At 50.8% G+C, this 21,456-nt stretch overlaps 1 protein-coding gene across 1 annotated transcript; it reads left to right on the top strand.

Annotated features, from left to right (window-relative positions):
- Nucleotides 1-4: 4 nt before the first annotated feature.
- On the top strand, nucleotides 5-10,832 carry POLD3 (DNA polymerase delta 3, accessory subunit; the record flags this gene model as incomplete). The annotated part of the gene is given in 14 exon segments (XM_075332717.1): nucleotides 5-55; nucleotides 1,044-1,083; nucleotides 1,165-1,247; nucleotides 1,249-1,298; nucleotides 2,420-2,504; nucleotides 2,507-2,667; nucleotides 2,800-2,803; nucleotides 3,670-3,726; nucleotides 3,728-3,743; nucleotides 5,875-6,013; nucleotides 6,255-6,364; nucleotides 6,908-7,038; nucleotides 7,264-7,342; nucleotides 10,124-10,832. Coding segments are annotated over 14 exon segments (1,206 nt in total), but the record flags the coding sequence as incomplete, so codon positions are not given.
- Nucleotides 10,833-21,456: the final 10,624 nt, after the last annotated feature.

Here is a 21,456-nt window from a genome sequence, read left to right as displayed (position 1 = left end):
ACAGGTGCACGTGACCTACCTGCTGAGCGGGACCTGTGTGCAGGACGGGATCTCTGTGAGTAGAGGCGACCCCCGGGTTTATAATCGGGGGATCAGTAGGTGGTGTGCGGGGCCCCCCATATCCTGGCAGCGGGGGTGGCTGCTCTAGATCGCCCTCTAGAGGCAGAAACAACAGGCAGGTGTGTGTGGCTGCGGCCTTCACCCCTGACATCTGCCGGCAGAGCTCAGCTCCAGCCGCTCCCGTTTAACCCCATAAATGCCGCTGTCAATCATAGTTGACGCTTAAATTGCATGATCTTGGTGGCAGCGGCTTTCGTCACCATCACCCAGCCTGATGACGTGATTATAGGCCGCCAATGGCTTGTGGCCGCCAATGGCTTGTCCTGGCAGTCAGCGACCTGCTGAAGTCCTATGCAGCTACGACCTTTGTGCTCGTGGGAATTGGACCAGGCGGCATCGGCCACCCTGACCCACACTGTGACTCTAGTGCGGAGTACAGGCTGCTCCTGGTGCCTCAGTCTGCAGTCAGTGCAGTGCGAAGCACAGGTTGCTCCTGGTGCCTCAGTCTGCAGTCAGTGCAGTGCGAAGCACAGGTTGCTCCTGGTGCCTCAGTCTGCAGTCAGTGCAGTGCGAAGCACAGGTTGCTCCTGGTGCCTCGGTTTGCATTCAGTGCAGTGCGGAGTACAGGCTGCTCCAGCGCTTCGGTTTGCAGTCAGTGCAGTGCGGAGTACAGGCTGCTCCCGGCGCCTCGGTTTGCAGTCAGTGCAGTGCGGAGTACAGGCTGCTCCCGGTGCCTCGGTCTGCAGTCAGTGCAGGTGCGGAGTACAGGCTGCTCCCGGTGCCTCGGTCTGCAGTCAGTGCAGTGCGGAGTACAGGCTGCTCCCGGTGCCTCGGTCTGCAGTCAGTGCAGTGCGGAGTACAGGCTGCTCCCGGTGCCTCGGTCTGCAGTCAGTGCAGTGCGGAGTACAGGCTGCTCCCGGTGCCTCGGTCTGCAGTCAGTGCAGCGATGCTTCTGTATAACCCTTCTCCCGTTGTCGTTGCAGTACCACAAGGTGGCGGTAGTGAAGGAGGAGAAGCTGGAAGGTACCGTCCTCTCCTGGACCTCACTTTTCGGCTCCGTGTCCTCTTATCTGGGGTTTGTAACCTTTATTTCTCCGATTGCAGCTGCGAAATCCAAGCTCAGCGCGGTGGCCACGGTCCACGTGTACAGCCTCCAGAAAGCCACGTTAAAGGACAGCGCGCCCCTGTAACAGCGCCGACTATGACATCATCAAGAACAACCTGCACAACTGCAACAAGTGCGTTAACCACGGCGACATCCACAGCGCCCCGGACCCTTCCCCAGCTAACGATATATCTGTATATCACTGGCCCCCGACCCGGCCCCCTCCCCCGCACCTCACTAATGATATATCTGTATATCACCGGACCCCTCCCCCCGCACCTCACTAATGATATATCTGTATATCACTGGCCCCCAGCCCGGACCCCTCCCCCGCACCTCACTAATGATCATATCTGTATATCAACGGACCCCTCCCCCCGGCACCCTCACCTAATGATAATCTGTATATCACTGGCCCCCAGCCCGGACCCCTCCCCCGCACCTCACTAATGATATATCTGTATATCACCGGACCCCTCCCCCGCACCTCACTAATGATATATCTGTATATCACTGGCCCCCAGCCTGGCCCCCTCCCCCGCACCTCACTAATGATATATCTGTATATCTCCGGACCCCTCCCCCGCACCTCACTAATGATATATCTGTATATCACGGACCCCAGCCCGGACCCCTCCCCCCGCACCTCACTAATGATATATCTGTATATCACCGGCCCCCAGCCCGGACCCCTCCCCCCGCACAGCACTAATGATATATCTGTATATCACCGGCCCCCAGCCCGGACCCCTCCCCCGCACCTCACTAATGATATATCTGTATATCACCGGCCCCCAGCCCGGACCCCTCCCCCCGCCACAGCACTAATGATATGTCGGTATATCACCGGCCCCCAGCCCGGACCCCTCCCCCGCACAGCACTAATGATATATCTGTATATCACCGGCCCCCAGCCCGGCCCCCTCCCCCGCACCTCACTAATGCATATATCTGTATATCACCGGACCCCCTCCCCCGCACCTCACTAATGATATATCTGTATAATCACCGGACCCCAGCCCGGACCACTCCCCCCACACCTCACTAATGATATATCTGTATATCACCGGCCCCCAGCCCGGACCCCTCCCCCCCGGCACAGCACTAATGATATATCTGTATATCACCGGCCCCCAGCCCGGACCCCTCCCCCGCACAGCGGCTAATGATATCTCTGTATATCACCGGCCCCCCCAGCCCGGACCCCTCCCCCGCACCTCACTAATGATATATCTGTATATCACCGGCCCCCAGGTTCAGTGCCATCCAGTGTGCGGCGGCCGTGCCCAGGTCCCCGGAGGAGGTGGCGCAGCTGCAGAAATCCCACTTCCAACAAGAGCGAGACGCAACACAGTATCTGCTACACCGTCCGTTAATGGGTACAAGTCACCGCCGCCTGCCAACCTGCACCCCCAGCCAACAGGCATCATGGGAATGTTCTCACGTCCTGCGGCCAAGTCACAAGAGGTTAAAAAAGACACAGAACCGAAGCCCAATAGAGAGTGCTGTAAGTGACAATGACCCGAGCCTACCTCCTGTATTATACTCAGAGCTGCACTCCACCTATTCTGCTGCTGCAGTCACTGTGACATACATTAATCTGATCCTGAGTTACCTCCTGTATTATACTCCAGAGCTGTACTCACTATTCTGCTGGTGCAGTCACTGTGTACATACATTACATTACTGATCCTGAGTTACCTCCTGTATTATACTCCAGAGCTGCACTCACTATTCTGCTGGTGCAGTCAACTGTGTACATACATTACTGATCTGAGTTACCTCCTTTATTATACTCCAGAGCTGCACTCACTATTCTGCTTGTGCAGTCACTGTGTACATACATTACATTACTGATCCTGAGTTACCTCCTGTATTATACCCCAGAGCTGCACTCACTATTCTGCTGGTGCAGTCACTCTGTACATACATTACATTACTGATCCTGAGTTACCTCCTGTATTATACTCCAGAGCTGCACTCACTATTCTGCTGGTGCAGTCACTGTGTACATACATTACTGATCCTGAGTTACCTCCTGTATTATACTCCAGAGCTGCACTCACTATTCTGCTGGCTGCAGTCACTGTGTACATACATTACTGATCCTGATCCTGATTTACCTCCTGTGTTATACTCCAGAGCTGCACTCAACTATTCTGCTGGTGCAGTCACTGTGTACATACATTACTGATCCTGAATTACCTCCTGTATTATACTCCAGAGCTGCACTCACTATTCTGCTGCTGCAGTCACTGTGTACATACATTACTGATCCTGAGTTACCTCCTGTATTATACTCAGAGCTGCACTCACTATTCTGCTGCTGCAGTCTCTGTGTACATACATTACTGATCCTGTCTGTATTGTGTAGTATGTTTGGATGTTTCTGCGCATGTTGACAGTTTGTATAGTAATCAGTAGAGTGAGTGCAGCTCTGGATGTGACTGGGGTCCCGGTGTTTTCTGCTTTTTCTCACTTTTTTCCTGTTTTTCTTTCTTCAGGGGCCGGACTCCAGCAGCCAACAACCCGCTAAGTCCAGCGCCATCAGCAACTTCTTTGGGAAAGGCTTCAATGAGTGAGTAGTAATGGACTCCGACGTCCGCTGAGTCCCAACTATCCGGAGTGAACTGTCATATCATCAAGGGATCTGTGTGGACAGCGACATCTGATATATACATATATAATCCAGTGGATAGAAAGTCTACACACCCCCTGTAATATCCTGCCAAGAAGAATGATTTCACAACTTATTTTCCCTACAGCCCCAAAACACAATGTTCCTCCAGCATGCCTTACTGATGGGGTAGGGGGATCTTCTGCTGCATCCAGCATGCTCACTGTGGGTAGGGGAATCTTCTGCTGCCTCCAGCATGCCTCACTGTGGGTAGGGGGAATCTTCTGCTGCCTCCAGCATGCCTCACTGTGGGTAGGGGGAATCTTCTGCTGCCTCCAGCATGCCTCACTGTGGGGAGGGGGATCTTCTGCTGCCTCCAGCATGCCTCACTGTGGGAGGGGGATCTTCTGCTGCCTCCAGCATGCCTCACTGTGGGAGGGGGATCTTCTGCTGCCTCCAGCATGCCTCACTGTGGGGAGGGGATCTTCTGCTGCCTCCAGCATGCCTCACTGTGGGGAGGGGGATCTTCTGCTGCCTCCAGCATGCCTCACTGTGGGGAGGGGGATCTTCTGCTGCCTCCAGCATGCCTTACTGTGGGGAGGGGATCTTCTGCTGCCTCCAGCATGCCTCACTGTGGGGAGGGGGATCTTCTGCTGCCTTCAGCATGCCTCACTGTGGGTAGGGGGATCTTCTGCTGCCTCCATCATGCCTCACTGTGGGTAGGGGGATGCACAGTGTTGGCTTTACACCTTTATGGAATGTGCCCAAAAAAGTTGATTTGATTTTTCCTTTAAGAGAAGGCGTCCACCTTGCACCCCCTCCCTCACAGGCCGGAAACACGTGAAGAATACAGGAGACTGTAATCACATGTGGGACACAGATATTCCTGCAGCTCCATTAATGTTACCTGAGACCTCATTTAAATATTCTTCTAGTCCTTTCATCCATTCTTTGGAGGGGGGGGTACGTTCATTTCTAGGAAATGTCACTGGTGGGCCAAATATAAGCCCCAGCGTTTGTGGTAGCTGTAATGCCCTGGGAATGTTTGTCCTCTGGTGACGGATCACTCTCCGCAGTCAGAGCCTTTGCTGTGTTGTCAGCTTTTTACAGAGAAGAGAATGTCAGGAAAATCCTCATAACAGCGACGCTTACTGTAGAGCCAATCAGAATCGCTGGAAATCACAGCGGCCGAACACTGATACTGTGTAACATGGGGGAAATGTGATCAGCAGCTTCTGTACCACATCCCCCATTATAAGAGGGTGTGAACACTTATGCAACAGCATCATTTTACTTTTATTTTCCCTCCAAAATGATTTGTTTGTGTATCAATAGATTTGTACATATTAAGGGTGACATTAAATGTGGGATTTACATACAGTGAGTGCAGCTCTGGAGTATAATACAGGAGGTAACTCAGGATCAGTAATGTAATGTATGTACACAGTGACTGCACCAGCAGAATAGTGAGTGCAGCTCTGGAGGATAATACAGGAGGTAACTCAGGATCAGTAATGTAATGTATGTACACAGTGACTGCACCAGCAGAATAGTGAGTGCAGCTCTGGAGGATAATACAGGAGGTAACTCAGGATCAGTAATGTATGTGCACAGTGACTGCAGCAGCAGAATAGTGAGTGCAGCTCTGGAGTATAATACGGGAGGTAACTCAGGATCAGTAATGCAATGTATGTACACAGTGACTGCACCAGCAGAATAGTGAGTGCAGCTCTGGAGTATAATACAGGAGGTAACTCAGGATCAGTAATGTAATGTATGTACACAGTGACTGCACCAGCAGAATAGTGAGTGCAGCTCTGGAGTATAATACAGGAGGTAACTCAGGATCAGTAATGTAATGTATGTACACAGTGACTGCACCAGCAGAATAGTGAGTGCAGCTCTGGAGTATAATACAGGATGTAACTCAGGATCAGTAATGTAATGTATGTACACAGTGACTGCACCAGCAGAATAGTGAGTGCAGCTCTGGGGTGTGATGTGTGCAGTGACGTCCTCGCTGTATTCTGCAGATTTCGCTTCTTTTCCTCTTTATTTCTCCTTCTTTGTGACATTTTCCTCTTTCTTGTAGATAAGGTGAAGGAGTCTCCCGCCGCCGCCGTCATCTCTGAGACCCTGAAGGAGGAGTCTGCGTCCGCTCCGAGGATCCCTGCTCCAGAGAACAAAGAAAAAGAAAGTGAACCCCTGAAATCAGCTGCTAAGAATAAAAGGTTCCGTGCGTTCCCTCTATACTGAGACTTATATTTCTGGTTCCTCCGGTGTAACCCCTTCATGACCGGGCCCGATCCCACCTCCCTGAGTGCGTCTGATGCTGGGGTCGGTGGTGGATTACAGCATTTAAGTGGTTAATGGTCCTCGCTTCGTATGTGGAGTGTGCACTTGTAGCGTTTTGGTGATTTGGATGTGAGTGCAGGCGACGTCCGTCCATTAACCCTTGCATTTCTGCTGTAGTAAGGTGAAGCGGGTGGCGTTGCCGGACAGTGACGAGGAGCCGGAGGCGCTGGTGAAGAAGCGTCGGAGGATCAAGCGGCCGCAGTCTGATAGCAGCGATGACGAGGGCGGTAGGTGGCGGTGACCCCGGCGTCTTTCACACCCACACACTGTTTGTTGTGCTCCGTGCAGCCTCCCGCCGCGCTGTCTGCCAAAACACCGCCATCCATCCCTCCGCAGAGCCCGCACGTCAGCGCTGCCCGCCGGCCGGTGTCGCCTGCCCGTCAGCCTCCACGCCCGCACCCGCTTTGATGTGTGTTTGCTTTCGTCGCTGTCCCACCGAGCCACCAGTGAGCCATGTAATGGGAGCTGGCGGCCGCCGCTGTGCCGGTGTGTGGGGGCAGCGGGGGTCTCTGGAGCCCCCCCAGCCCTGCGTCAGGCGGACTTTATCTCCACACAGGATTTTCCTTTTATCTTGGTGTCGATTTTTAATAAACGGGAAAAGGTCAGTGCCCCGGGGGGTGCCACAAGGCGTCAGCACCGAGGCGTCCAGGGATTAACCCCTCAACTGCACGTTTACGGCGTGTGGTCCGGAAGTGCTTAAAGGGGCAGCTGCAGCCATTCATGTGGGGGATGTTTGGGGGTCACTTAACATTGTGATTTTATATTTACAGCTGTTACTTTGTCTCCGGATGTGAAAATGCCGTCCCCCCCTCCCCCGCCCCCGCCTCCTGCACCGTCTCCTGCCCCGTCTCCTCCACATTCTGATCCAAACGTGAAGATGGAGACAGAACCGCAATCACAGGTACCGCGTACATCCTTGTACTCCAATCACACCCAGAGCTGCACTGACAGACGGCTGCTCCAGAGCCGAGTTGTAACTGCAGGGAAAATCCTGCCGCCTGACTCTAGTTACATCCAGAGCTGCAAGAAACTGCCCTGTAATCCCCACATTGGCCACTAGCTGGTCGGCCGTGTTAGGCTTTCATTGGCGCACTGTATTATCCCGCACTTTCTGTTTTCTTACCAGACGCATCCTGGAGAGAAGAGGCGGAAACGGAAACGTGTCCTGAAATCCAAGATGTTTGTGGACGGGGACGGCTGCATGGGTAAGGAATGGCGGGGAGGCCCGGAGGACGGCCGGCGCCATCTGCATGGGTCTGACTGTGATCTTAACTAGTGATGAGCGGGCACTACCATGCTCAGGTACCGAGCACCTCAACATGGTAGTGCCCCGCTCATCACTAGTTACCAGTACAGAGCACCCGAGCATGGTAGTGCCCGCTCATCACTAATTACCAGTACAGCGCACCCGAGCATGGTAGTGCCCGCTCATCACTAGTTACCAGTACAGAGCACCCGAGCATGGTAGTGCCCGCTCATCACTAGTTACCAGTACTGAGCACCCGAGCATGGTAATGCCCGCTCATCACTAGTTACCAGTGCTGAGCACCCGAGCATGGTAGTGCCCGCTCATCACTAGTTACCAGTACTGAGCACCCGAGCATGGTAGTGCCCGCTCATTACTAGTTACCAGTACTGAACACCCGAGCATGGTAGTGCCCGCTCATCACTAGTTACCAGTACTGAGCACCTGAGCATGGTAGTGCCCGCTCATCACTAGTTACCAGTACTGAGCACCTGAGCATGGTAGTGCCCGCTCATCACTAGTTACCAGTACTGAGCACCCGAGCATGGTAGTGTCCGCTCATCACTAGTTACCAGTACTGAGCACCTGAGCATGGTAGTGCCCGATCATCACTAGTTACCAGTACTGAGCACCCGAGCATGGTAGTGCCTGCTCATCACTAGTTACCAGTACTGAGCACCCGAGCATGGTAGTGCCCGCTCATCACTAGTTACCAGTACAGAGCACCCGAGCATGGTAGTGCCTGCTCATCACTAGTTACCAGTACTGAGCACCCGAGCATGGTAGTGCCCGCTCATCACTAGTTACAAGTACTGAGCATGGTAGTGCCTGCTCATCACTAGTTACCAGTACTGAGCAACCTGAGCATGGTAGTGCCCGCTCATCACTAGTTACCAGTGCTGAGCACCCGAGCATGGTAGTGCCCGCTCATCACTAGTTACCAGTACTGAGCACCCGAGCATGGTAGTGCCCGCTCATCACTAGTTACGAGTACTGAGCACCCGAGCATGGTAGTGCCCGCTCATCACTAGTTACCAGTACAGAGCACCCGAGCATGGTAGTGCCCGCTCATCACTAGTTACCAGTACTGAGCACCCGAGCATGGTAGTGCTCACTCATCACTAGTTACCATTACTGAGTACTCGAGCATGGTAGTGCCCGCTCATCACTAGTTACCAGTACTGAGCACCCGAGCATGGTAGTGTCCGCTCATCACTAGTTACCAGTACTGAGCACCCGAGCATGGTAGTGCCCGCTCATCACTAGTTACCAGTACTGAGCACCCGAGCATGGTAGTGCCCGCTCATCACTAGTTACCAGTACTGAGCACCTGAGCATGGTAGTGCCCGCTCATCACTAGTTACCAGTACTGAGCACCTGAGCATGGTAGTGCCCGCTCATCACTAGTTACCAGTACTGAGCACCCGAGCATGGTAGTGTCCGCTCATCACTAGTTACCAGTACTGAGCACCCGAGCATGGTAGTGCCTGCTCATCACTAGTTACCAGTACTGAGCACCCGAGCATGGTAGTGCCCGCTCATCACTAGTTACCAGTACTGAGCACCCGAGCATGGTAGTGCTCGCTCATCACTAGTTACCAGTACTGAGCACCCGAGCATGGTAGTGCCCGTTCATCACTAGTTACCAGTACTGAGCACCCGAGCATGGTAGTGCCCGCTCATCACTAGTTACCAATACTGAGCACCCGAGCATGGTAGTGCCCGCTCATCACTAGTTACAAGTACTGAGCATGGTAGTGCCTGCTCATCACTAGTTACCAGTACTGAGCACCCGAGCATGGTAGTGCCCGCTCATCACTAGTTACAAGTACAGAGCAACCGAGCATGGTAGTGCCTGCTCATCACTAGTTACCAGTACAGAGCACCCGAGCATGGTAGTGCCCGCTCATCACTAGTTACCAGTACTGAGCACCCGAGCATGGTAGTGCTCACTCATCACTAGTTACCATTACTGAGTACTCGAGCATGGTAGTGCCCGCTCATCACTAGTTACAAGTACAGAGCACCCGAGCATGGTAGTGCCCGCTCATCACTAGTTACAAGTACAGAGCACCCAAGCATGGTAGTGCCCGCTCATCACTAGTTACAAGTACAGAGCACCCGAGCATGGTAGTGCCTGCTCATCACTAGTTACCAGTACTGAGCACCCGAGCATGGTAGTGCCCGCTCATCACTAGTTACAAGTACTGAGCATGGTAGTGTCCACTCATCACTAGTTACCAGTACTGAGCAACCTGAGCATGGTAGTGCCCGCTCATCACTAGTTACCAGTACTGAGCACCTGAGCATGGTAGTGCCCGCTCATCACTAGTTACCAGTACCGAGCACCTGAGCATGGTAGTGCCCGCTCATCACTAGTTACCAGTACTGAGCATGGTAGTGCCCGCTCATCACTAGTTACCAGTACTGAGCACCCGAGCATGGTAGTGCCCGCTCATCACTAGTTACCAGTACTGAGCACCCGAGCATGGTAGTGCCCGCTCATCACTAGTTACCAGTACTGAGCACCTGAGCATGGTAGTGCCCGATCATCACTAGTTACCAGTACTGAGCACCCGAGCATGGTAGTGCCCGCTCATCACTAGTTACCAGTACTGAGCACCTGAGCATGGTAGTGCCCGCTCATCACTAGTTACCAGTACAGAGCATGGTAGTGACTTGGCACCAGTTGCATTATGTCACCTGTGTCTCGCTCACCCTTCCCCCTTACATCTTGCAGTGACGGAGAAGGTTTATGAGAGCGAGTCCTGCACGGACAGTGGAGAGGATTTCACCGCGTCCAAACCATCAGTTAAACCGTCCACATCCAGCAAAACCCAAACCAAAGCGGAGCCTAAAGCAACAAAGAAAGCGACGACCGCAGCAACCAACAAAGGGACCAAGCAGGCGTCCATCATGGGGTTTTTCCAGAAGAAGTGAGTGGGGCCCCCACATAGAGCCCCCTGCGCACTGTGTGGACGCGATCCTTGGGTCTTCTGCGGATCCATACTGGATGCTTTACTGTGAGGACATTCAATGGTGACACATCCCCGGTCATCTAATGACGCGTGTCCGGCTCCAGCGGCCACTCTGCAATATGTGGGGTGACGAGCCATCACCATATCCATGGTGGGTTTTGGGAAAGGGTGACCTCCACCCTCAGAGGAGAAGTGCTCGTATCGCTGGTCACCCAGCTTTCCCGGAACTCTGTACGTTACCAGAGGAGGGCGCTGCGTGTGCAGGTTTGGGGGGCTCTGGATTGTAATATTGCAAATGATCTTTGTTTTTGTTTTTTTACTGTGTATTATAATTCTGCCATCAGTTCCTTTTTAGCTGCTGGTTGTTTGGTGACCCTGCGCTGCGGCTGCCGGTTGTGTTTGGTGACCCTGCGTTGCGGCCGCCAGCTGACTCCATGTAATGTGGGGGCTAATAAAAGTTGCAGTTATTGATGAGTGACTCTTCCCTTATCGGTGTCCGTGCTCCACCCGTGACCTCGCACAGTCTTCTCCTGAAGTACTCTGTGCTGCTGCATTATTTATGCAACTTCTACCTCGTCCTCCTGAAGTACTCTGTGCGGCTGGGGAACCTTCCTGTGGTCTGGGAGGGACCAAGTGGAGTTGTGCCGGAACGGTTGCATGGATGGGATAAGGCAGAGAAAGGAGTCAGTCCCCCCGAGAGATGAGCCCAGATCATATCTGTATCCATTCTTTGGTGACGTTTCTCCCCTAGAGGGCAGGACAGACCCTGCAGCAGTGGACACAATGAGCTCTGCTCCCATAGAGGAGGCTATAGGGTACAGAGCAGCTTCCACCAAACACATGCATGCTCGGCAGGATAGAGCGTGCATGTGTACAGAAGCATTAGGAGTAGAGTTGAGCGGGTTCTCAGATAACTAAAAACCCAGTTTGTAATCCAGTCCCCATATAAGTCTATGGGGACCAGAATCCAGAGATTAAAAATGTTGATAGAAGGGGTAGAAGAGTAGCAGCGTGTCCCCACCCTGAGTGTCAACTGACTGCATCCAATCACAGGTGCCAGGTCGGGCGCTGGGTGGGAAAAGCAGTGCAACTGTCTGTGGGTCAGTATCGAGGTCTAAAAAAAAGAAATCAATCATACTATGATACCCAGCACCGATAAAGCCTATGGCTACAGGCTTCATCCCCAGTCGTGTGCTTATCTTGGCTGCGTATCAAAATAAGAGGAACTGTATGCAACTTTAAGAAAAAAAAACAAAATATGCGGTCAGTTTTGATACCCAGCCAAGATATAGCCTGACAGCTGGGGGCTGGTATTCTCAGGCTGGGGAGGTCCAACCTAACATATCAGCCTTTAGCCGCCCAGAATTGTCGCATCCGTTAGATGCAACAAGCCTGGTGCTTTACCTGGCTCTTCCCAATTTGCCCTGGTGCGGCGGCAATCGAGGTAATATAAGAGCTTAGTAACGGCTCACAGCTGTCACTATGCCCTAGATTAGTAATGGGGAGGGTCTATGGGACACCCTTTGTTACTAAGCTGTAAGTGATTGTGTTTATTTGGAACAAAAGACAAAAAACACCCTCTTTCACCACTTTATTAACCCCAAAATACCCCTGCAATTCTGACGTAATCCACACGAGGTTCTGCGGCGATTCAGCTCTGCTACACCTGAACCTCACACCGAGTGATCATGGAACATGACTGCCCGCTTTGAGCTTCAGAGAATGAACGAGTTGCAGTGATGTCACTCAGGCTATAGTTGCGGCCACAGTTGTAGCCGTCCACCTGTGACCGCAGGAAACCAGACGTAAGAGGACCTCTGATGACCTTATTAAACTCAGTGAACTCACCTACATCTCCTGGCAGAAAAGAGATGCACATTTGGTGCTCAAAATTTTGGCTTCGTGTTCCTGCACCCATTTTAAACCTCCTGGCAAAAAACTGCTACATACCTCATGCAGTTTTGATGTGTTTTTTTTTTGCCAGGAGGTGTAGATAGGGTGCAGGAATTTTGTGTAAAATTTTCATCACCAAGTTTGCATGTCTTGGCGCAAAAAAAAAACAAAAACATTTTTTTTCTGCCAGGAGGTGCAAATTTGGTGCTGAAAACTGGTGTAAACATTTTAGCACCAGATTTGCTCCTCCTGCAGAAAACTATCAAGACCGCATCAAACAAATACGTAAAAAAAAAAAAATTTTTTTTGTTTGGCAAGGTGTAGATTGGGTGCAGGAATATAGTGTAAAAATCTCAGCACCAAATCTGCATCTCTTGGCAAAAAAAAACCCCTGATGTTTGCTGCCAGGAGATTCAGGTCTCACATGAGGTGAGGTCATAGACTTTACTGAAGTCAGGTTCCCTGCTGTCACAGGGGGAATGTCCAGCTGTGACCGCAAGTAACTGGAGAGACGTCACCGCTGATCGCGGCTCAGTCATTCTCTGTCTGCACTCACAGCATTTGGTCATGTTCTACGCCGCTCACTGTGAATTACATGTAGCAGAGCTGAATCGCTGTGGGACCTCGTGTGAATTACTTCGGACCTGCAGGGGGATTGTGGAGATTAATAAAGTGACTAAAGAGGATGCTTTTTGTATTTTATCCCAAATAAAGGATTTTCTCAGTGTTTATTTACTTACAGCTTAGTGATTTGGGATTCGACTGCCATCACTAATCTAGGACTTAGTGGCAGCTGTGGGCTGCCATTAATCCCCTCATTACCCCGATTTCCACTGCACCAGGGCAATCGGAAGATGCTGGATAAAGTGCCAAGCTTGACACATCTAATGCATGAGACAATTTCGGAGTGGCTGCAGGTTGCTATTTTTAGATTGGGGGCGATCCAATAAGGCTGGACCTCCCCAGTATGAGAATACCAGCCCCTAGCTGTCAGATTTTATCTTAGCTGGGTAAGAAAATTGGGGGGAGGTGGGGACTGTATGTTGTCTTTTTAAAATTAAGTAAATATATAAATTAAGCTTTATATGGTTCCTTTTATTTGATATACAGCCAAGATAACTGCAGGGCTGGGGGCTGCAGCTTGGAGCCATATGCTTTACCTGTGCCCTGTATACAGAGATACATGATAAGATCCTGTCTGCAGCCACCACTAGAGGGAGCTCCCTGTATACAGAGATACATGATAAGATCCTGTCTGCAGCCACCACTAGGGGGAGATCCCTGTATACAGAGATACATGATAAGCTCCTGTCTGCAGCCACCACTAGAGGGAGCTCCCTGTATACAGAGATACATGATAAGATCCTGTCTGCAGCCTCCACTAGGGGGAGCTCCCTGTATACAGAGATACATAAGATCCTGTCTGTAGCCACCACTAGGGGGAGCTCCCTGTATACAGAGATACATGATAAGATCCTGTCTGCAGTCACCACTAGGGGGAGCTCCCTGTATACAGAGATACATGATAAGATCCTGTCTGCAGCCACCACTAGGGGGAGCTCCCTGTATACAGAGATACATGATAAGATCCTGTCTGCAGCCACCACTAGAGGGAGCTCCCTGTATACAGAGATACATGATAAGATCCTGTCTGCAGCCTCCACTAGGGGGAGCTCCCTGTATACAGAGATACATGATAAGATCCTGTCTGCAGCCACCACTAGGGGGAGCTCCCTGTATACAGAGATACATAAGCTCCTGTATGCAGCCACCACTAGGGGGAGCTCCCTGTATACAGAGATACATAATAAGATCCTGTCTACAGACACCACTAGGGGGAGCTCCTGTATACAGAGATACATAAGCTCCTGTATGCAGCCACCACTAGGGGGAGCTCCCTGTATACAGAGATACATGATAAGATCCTGTCTACAGACACCACTAGGGGGAGCTCCTGTATACAGAGATACATGATATGATCCTTTCTGCAGCCACCACTAGGGGGAGTTCCCTGTATACAGAGATACATGATAAGATTCTGTCTGCAGCCACCACTAGGGGGAGCTCCCTGTATACAGAGATACATGATAAGATCCTGTCTGCAATCACCACTAGGGGGAGCTCCCTGTATACAGAGATACATGATAAGATCCTGTCTGCAGCCACCACTAGGGGGAGCTCCCTGTATACAGAGATACATGATAAGATCCTGTCTGCAGCCACCACTAGGGGGAGCTCCCTGTATACAGAGATACATGATAAGATCATGTCTGCAATCACCACTAGGGGGAGCTCCCTGTATACAGAGATACATGATAAGATCCTGTCTGCAGTCACCACTAGGGGGAGCTCCCTGTATACAGAGATACATGATAAGATCCTGTCTGCAGCCACCACTAGGGGGAGCTCCCTGTATACAGAGATACATGATAAGATCCTGTCTGCAGCCACCACTAGGGGGAGCTCCCTGTATACAGAGATACATGATAAGATCCTGTCTGCAGTCACCACTAGGGGGAGCTCCCTGTATACAGAGATACATGATAAGATCCTGTCTGCAGTTACCACTAGGGGGAGCTCTCTGTATACAGAGATACATGATAAGATCCTGTCTGCAGCCACCACTAGGGGGAGCTCCCTGTATACAGAGATACATGATAAGATCCTGTCTGCAGCCACCACTAGGGGGGCTCCCTGTATACAGAGATACATGATAAGATCCTGTCTGCAGTCACTACTAGGGGGAGCTCCCTGTATACAGAGATACATGATAAGATCCTGTCTGCAGCCTCCACTAGGGGGAGCTCCCTGTATACAGAGATACATGATAAGATCCTGTCTGCAGTCTCCACTAGGGGGAGCTCCCTGTATACAGAGATACATGATAAGATCCTGTCTGCAGCCTCCACTAGGGGGAGCTCCCTGTATACAGAGATACATGATAAGATCCTGTCTGCAGTCTCCACTAGGAGGAGCTCCCTGTATACAGAGATACATGATATGATCCTGTCTGCAGCCTCCACTAGGGGGAGCTCCCTGTATGCAGAGATACATGATAAGATCCTGTCTGCAGCCACCACTAGGGGGAGCTCCCTGTATACAGAGATACATGATAAGATCCTGTCTGCAGCCACCACTAGGGGGAGCTCCCTGTATACAGAGATACATGATAAGATCCTGTCTGCAGCCACCACTAGGGGGAGCTCCCTGTATACAGAGATACATGATAAGATCATGTCTGCAATCACCACTAGGGGGAGCTCCCTGTATACAGAGATACATGATAAGATCCTGTCTGCAGTCACCACTAGGGGGAGCTCCCTGTATACAGAGATACATGATAAGATCCTGTCTGCAGCCACCACTAGGGGGAGCTCCCTGTATACAGAGATACATGATAAGATCCTGTCTGCAGCCACCACTAGGGGGAGCTCCCTGTATACAGAGATACATGATAAGATCCTGTCTGCAGCCACCACTAGGGGGAGCTCCCTGTATACAGAGATACATGATAAGATCCTGTCTGCAGTCACCACTAGGGGGAGCTCCCTGTATACAGAGATACATGATAAGATCCTGTCTGCAGTCACCACTAGGGGGAGCTCTCTGTATACAGAGATACATGATAAGATCCTGTCTGCAGCCACCACTAGGGGGAGCTCCCTGTATACAGAGATACATGATAAGATCCTGTCTGCAGCCACCACTAGGGGGGCTCCCTGTATACAGAGATACATGATAAGATCCTGTCTGCAGTCACTACTAGGGGGAGCTCCCTGTATACAGAGATACATGATAAGATCCTGTCTGCAGCCACCACTAGGGGGAGCTCCCTGTATACAGAGATACATGATAAGATCCTGTCTGCAGCCACCACTAGGGGGAGCTCCCTGTATACAGAGATACATGATAAGATCCTGTCTGCAGCCTCCACTAGGGGGAGCTCCCTGTATACAGAGATACATGATAAGATCCTGTCTGCAGTCTCCACTAGGGGGAGCTCCCTGTATACAGAGATACATGATATGATCCTGTCTGCAGTCTCCACTAGGGGGAGCTCCCTGTATACAGAGATACATGATAAGATCCTGTCTGCAGCCTCCACTAGGGGGAGCTCCCTGTATACAGAGATACATGATAAGATCCTGTCTGCAGCCTCCACTAGGGGGAGCTCCCTGTATACAGAGATACATGATAAGATCCTGTCTGCAGTCTCCACTAGGGGGAGCTCCCTGTATACAGAGATACATGATAAGATCCTGTCTGCAGCCTCCACTAGGGGGAGCTCCCTGTATACAGAGATACATGATAAGATCCTGTCTGCAGTCTCCATTAGGGGGAGCTCCCTGTATACAGAGATACATGATAAGATCCTGTCTGCAGCCACCACTAGGGGGAGATCCCTGTATACAGAGATACATGATAAAATCCTGTCTGCAGCCTCCACTAGGGGGAGCTCCCTGTATACAGAGATACATGATAAGATCCTGTCTGCAGCCACCACTAGGGGGAGCTCCCTGTATACAGAGATACATGATAAGATCCTGTCTGCAATCACCACTAGGGGAAGCTCCCTGTATACAGAGATACATGATAAGATCCTGTCTGCAGCCACCACTAGGGGGAGCTCCCTGTATACAGAGATACATGATAAGATCCTGTCTGCAGTCACCACTAGGGGGAGCTCCCTGTATACAGAGATACATGATAAGATCCTGTCTGCAGCCACCACTAGGGGGAGCTCCCTGTATACAGAGATACATGATAAGATCCTGTCTGCAGCCACCACTAGGGGGAGCTCCCTGTATACAGAGATACATGATAAGATCCTGTCTGCAGTCACCACTAGGGGGAGCTCCCTGTATACAGAGATACATGATAAGATCCTGTCTGCAGCCACCACTAGGGGGAGCTCCCTGTATACAGAGATACATGATAAGATCCTGTCTGCAGCCACCACTAGGGGGAGCTCCCTGTATACAGAGATACATGATAAGATCCTGTCTGCAGCCACCACTAGGGGGAGCCCCCTGTATACAGAGATACATGATAAGATCCTGTCTGCAGTCACCACTAGGGGGAGCTCCCTGTATACAGAGATAAATGATAAGATCCTGTCTGCAATCACCACTAGGGAGAGCTCCCTGTATACAGAGATACATGATAAGATCCTGTCTGCAGCCTCCACTAGGGGGAGCTCCCTGTATACAAAGACACATGATAAGATCCTGTCTGCAGTCACCACTAGGGGAAGCTCCCTGTATACAGAGATACATGATAAGATCCTGTCTACAGCCTCCACTAGGGGGAGCTCCCTGTATACAGAGATACATGATAAGATCCTGTCTGCAGCCACCACTAGGGGGAGCTCCCTGTATACAGAGATACATGATAAGATCCTGTCTGCAGCCTCCACTAGGGGGAGCTCCCTGTATACAGAGATACATGATAAGATCCTGTCTGCAGCCACCACTAGGGGGAGCTCCCTGTATACAAAGACACATGATAAGATCCTGTCTGCAGTCACCACTAGGGGGAGCTCCCTGTATACAGAGATACAGGATAAGATCCTGTCTGCAGCCACCACTAGGGGGAGCTCCCTGTATACAGAGATACATGATAAGATCCTGTCTGCAATCACCACTAGGGGGAGCTCCCTGTATACAGAGATACATGATAAGATCCTGTCTGCAGTCTCCACTAGGGGGAGCTCCCTGTATACAGAGATACATGATAAGATCCTGTCTGCAGCCACCACTAGGGGGAGCTCCCTGTATACAGAGATACATGATAAGATCCTGTCTGCAGCCACCACTAGGGGGAGCTCCCTGTATACAGAGATACATGATAAGATCCTGTCTGCAGTCACCACTAGGGGGAGCTCCCTGTATACAGAGATACATGATAAGATCCTGTCTGCAGTTACCACTAGGGGGAGCTCTCTGTATACAGAGATACATGATAAGATCCTGTCTGCAGCCACCACTAGGGGGAGCTCCCTGTATACAGAGATACATGATAAGATCCTGTCTGCAGCCTCCACTAGGGGGAGCTCCCTGTATACAGAGATACATGATAAGATCATGTCTGCAGTCTCCACTAGGGGGAGCTCCCTGTATACAGAGATACATGATATGATCCTGTCTGCAGCCACCACTAGGGGGAGCTCCCTGTATACAGAGATACATGATAAGATCCTCTCTGCAGCCTCCATTAGGGGGAGCTCCCTGTATACAGAGATACATGATAAGATCCTGTCTGCAGCCACCACTAGGGGGAGCTCCCTGTATACAGAGATACATGATAAGATCCTGTCTGCAATCACCACTAGGGGGAGCTCCCTGTATACAGAGATACATGATAAGATCCTGTCTGCAGCCACCACTAGGGGGAGCTCCCTGTATACAGAGATACATGATAAGATCCTGTCTGCAATCACCACTAGGGGGAGCTCCCTGTATACAGAGATACATGATAAGATCCTGTCTGCAGCCACCACTAGGGGGAGCTCCCTGTATACAGAGATACATGATAAGATCCTGTCTGCAGTCACCACTAGGGGGAGTTCCCTGTATACAGAGATACATGATAAGATCCTGTCTGCAGCCACCACTAGGGGGAGCTCCCTGTATACAGAGATACATGATAAGATCCTGTCTGCAGCCACCACTAGGGGGAGCTCCCTGTATACAGAGATACATGATAAGATCCTGTCTGCAGTCACCACTAGGGGGAGCTCCCTGTATACAGAGATACATGATAAGATCCTGTCTGCAGCCACCACTAGGGGGAGCTCCCTGTATACAGAGATACATGATAAGATCCTGTCTGCAGCCACCACTAGGGGGGCTCCCTGTATACAGAGATACATGATAAGATCCTGTCTGCAGTCACTACTAGGGGGAGCTCCCTGTATACAGAGATACATGATAATATCCTGTCTGCAGTCTCCACTAGGGGGAGCTCCCTGTATACAGAGATACATGATATGATCCTGTCTGCAGTCTCCACTAGGGGGAGCTCCCTGTATACAGAGATACATGATAAGATCCTCTCTGCAGCCTCCATTAGGGGGAGCTCCCTGTATACAGAGATACATGATAAGATCCTGTCTGCAGCCACCACTAGGGGGAGCTCCCTGTATACAGAGATACATGATATGATCCTGTCTGCAGCCACCACTAGGGGGAGCTCCCTGTATACAGAGATACATGATAAGATCCTGTCTGCAGCCACCACTAGGGGGAGCTCCCTGTATACAGAGATACATGATAAGATCCTGTCTGCAGCCACCACTAGGGGGAGCCCCCTGTATACAGAGATACATGATAAGATCCTGTCTGCAGTCACCACTAGGGGGAGCTCCCTGTATACAGAGATACATGATAAGATCCTGTCTACAGCCTCCACTAGGGGGAGCTCCCTGTATACAGAGATACATGATAAGATCCTGTCTGCAGCCACCACTAGGGGGAGCTCCCTGTATACAGAGATACATGATAAGATCCTGTCTGCAGCCTCCACTAGGGGGAGCTCCCTGTATACAAAGACACATGATAAGATCCTGTCTGCAGTCACCACTAGGGGGAGCTCCCTGTATACAGAGATACATGATAAGATCCTGTCTGCAGCCACCACTAGGGGGAGCTCCCTGTATACAGAGATACATGATAAGATCCTGTCTGCAGCCTCCACTAGGGGGAGCTCCCTGTATACAGAGATACATGATAAGATCCTGTCTGCAGCCACCACTAGGGGGAGCTCCCTGTATACAGAGATACATGATAAGATCCTGTCTGCAGCCTCCACTAGGGGGAGCTCCCTGTATACAGAGATACATGATAAGATGTCTGCAGCCACCACTAGGGGGAGCTCCCTGTATACAGAGATACATGATAAGATCCTGTCTGCAGCCACCACTAGGGGGAGCTCCCTGTATACAGAGATACATGATAAGATCCTGTCTGCAGCCACCACTAGGGGGAGCTTTTATGGCTGTTTTTTTGTATTATTATAATTCTGTTTAGATGCCCTGGTGTCTCCGAGAGTTCCTTAGACCACTCCTGACCCTTGCTGAGAGGCACGAAAAGTAGGGAATCCCACTGCCATGAAGTGGGTACTAGTTGCAGCCACTTGAAGCCAGCATAACATTGTTCCATTGCTTCCTCCCCCGTTTGTCTTCCCATAGTGCCACCTCTCCTACCAGGTAAGTGATGACCACGCATCCGGCCAAAAGTGACTCCATGGAGTCTATTTCAATTGCTCCATGATCCAGTTCTTATGCTCTTATGCCCATTTTACCATTTTCCATTTGGGCCCAGGGGTCATCACGAACACTCTGACCCATTACCAAAGAAAGGTGTGTATGGAAGGGGAAACTTGTAGATGTATTATCGGGGAGCATGAGCTTCAAGCTATGCCTCCACCTTTTCCCAAGGTATGGAGATACAGTGGGTTGACCTTTTTGGGTCTTCTTCCTTTCAGAATCCCCACAAGTAGTTAATTCCTCCATGGCCAACTTAACGACCCAACAGTTAGAAAAATAGTTTGACCCAAGAAATCTAAAGTGAAAATTCTCTCGGAACAATCCCAATGCGGTTATATTTCCCCCAGGCGCCGCGCCCTCCCTCCTCCAGAAATCGCACAGTAAATACCTGTCTTCTGCAGCATGGCGAGCGCAGAATTGAGATTATTGCTTCTTAGAACAGGAGATGACCCAGCATGTGGTTGTCAACTTTTTACGAGACAGGGATCTTCCCTTTAAAATCCTCTTTCCGTATCTTTTTTTTTTTTACTTTTTCTTTTAGATTCCACGTGGATGTATAGTAAAATTACTTTACGAGAATCTTCCTCAATTTCAGAACTGTCCAAAAACATTTATCTGACTTGTCTTTAACAATCTATGAAATTCGATATTTCGGGAACCGTGACGAGAGGCAAAGATGATAAAGTTGTCGATCTACGGGAAGTCGGTGGTGATAAAGATGAGTCTTCAACTCAATGTCAATGTGATTTATGGTGGTGGAATGATGCGGGTACACGGCGCCAACAATTTCTATTGGAATGTACAGTAATATTGAGTTGAGCGGAGATTCCTTAGAGGAGACAATTCTACAAGAGCTTAAGATCAACAAATATCTTTTGATGCCAAGATGTGGCCATCAAGCCATACAAGATCAAGACTAGCCTTCAGCTCCATGTT

Source organism: Anomaloglossus baeobatrachus, unplaced genomic scaffold, assembly GCF_048569485.1.
Source record: "Anomaloglossus baeobatrachus isolate aAnoBae1 unplaced genomic scaffold, aAnoBae1.hap1 Scaffold_445, whole genome shotgun sequence".
NCBI lineage: Eukaryota > Metazoa > Chordata > Amphibia > Anura > Aromobatidae > Anomaloglossus > Anomaloglossus baeobatrachus.
The sequence above is the reverse complement of the archived record's forward strand: the minus strand, read 5'-3'. Positions and strand labels throughout refer to the sequence as shown.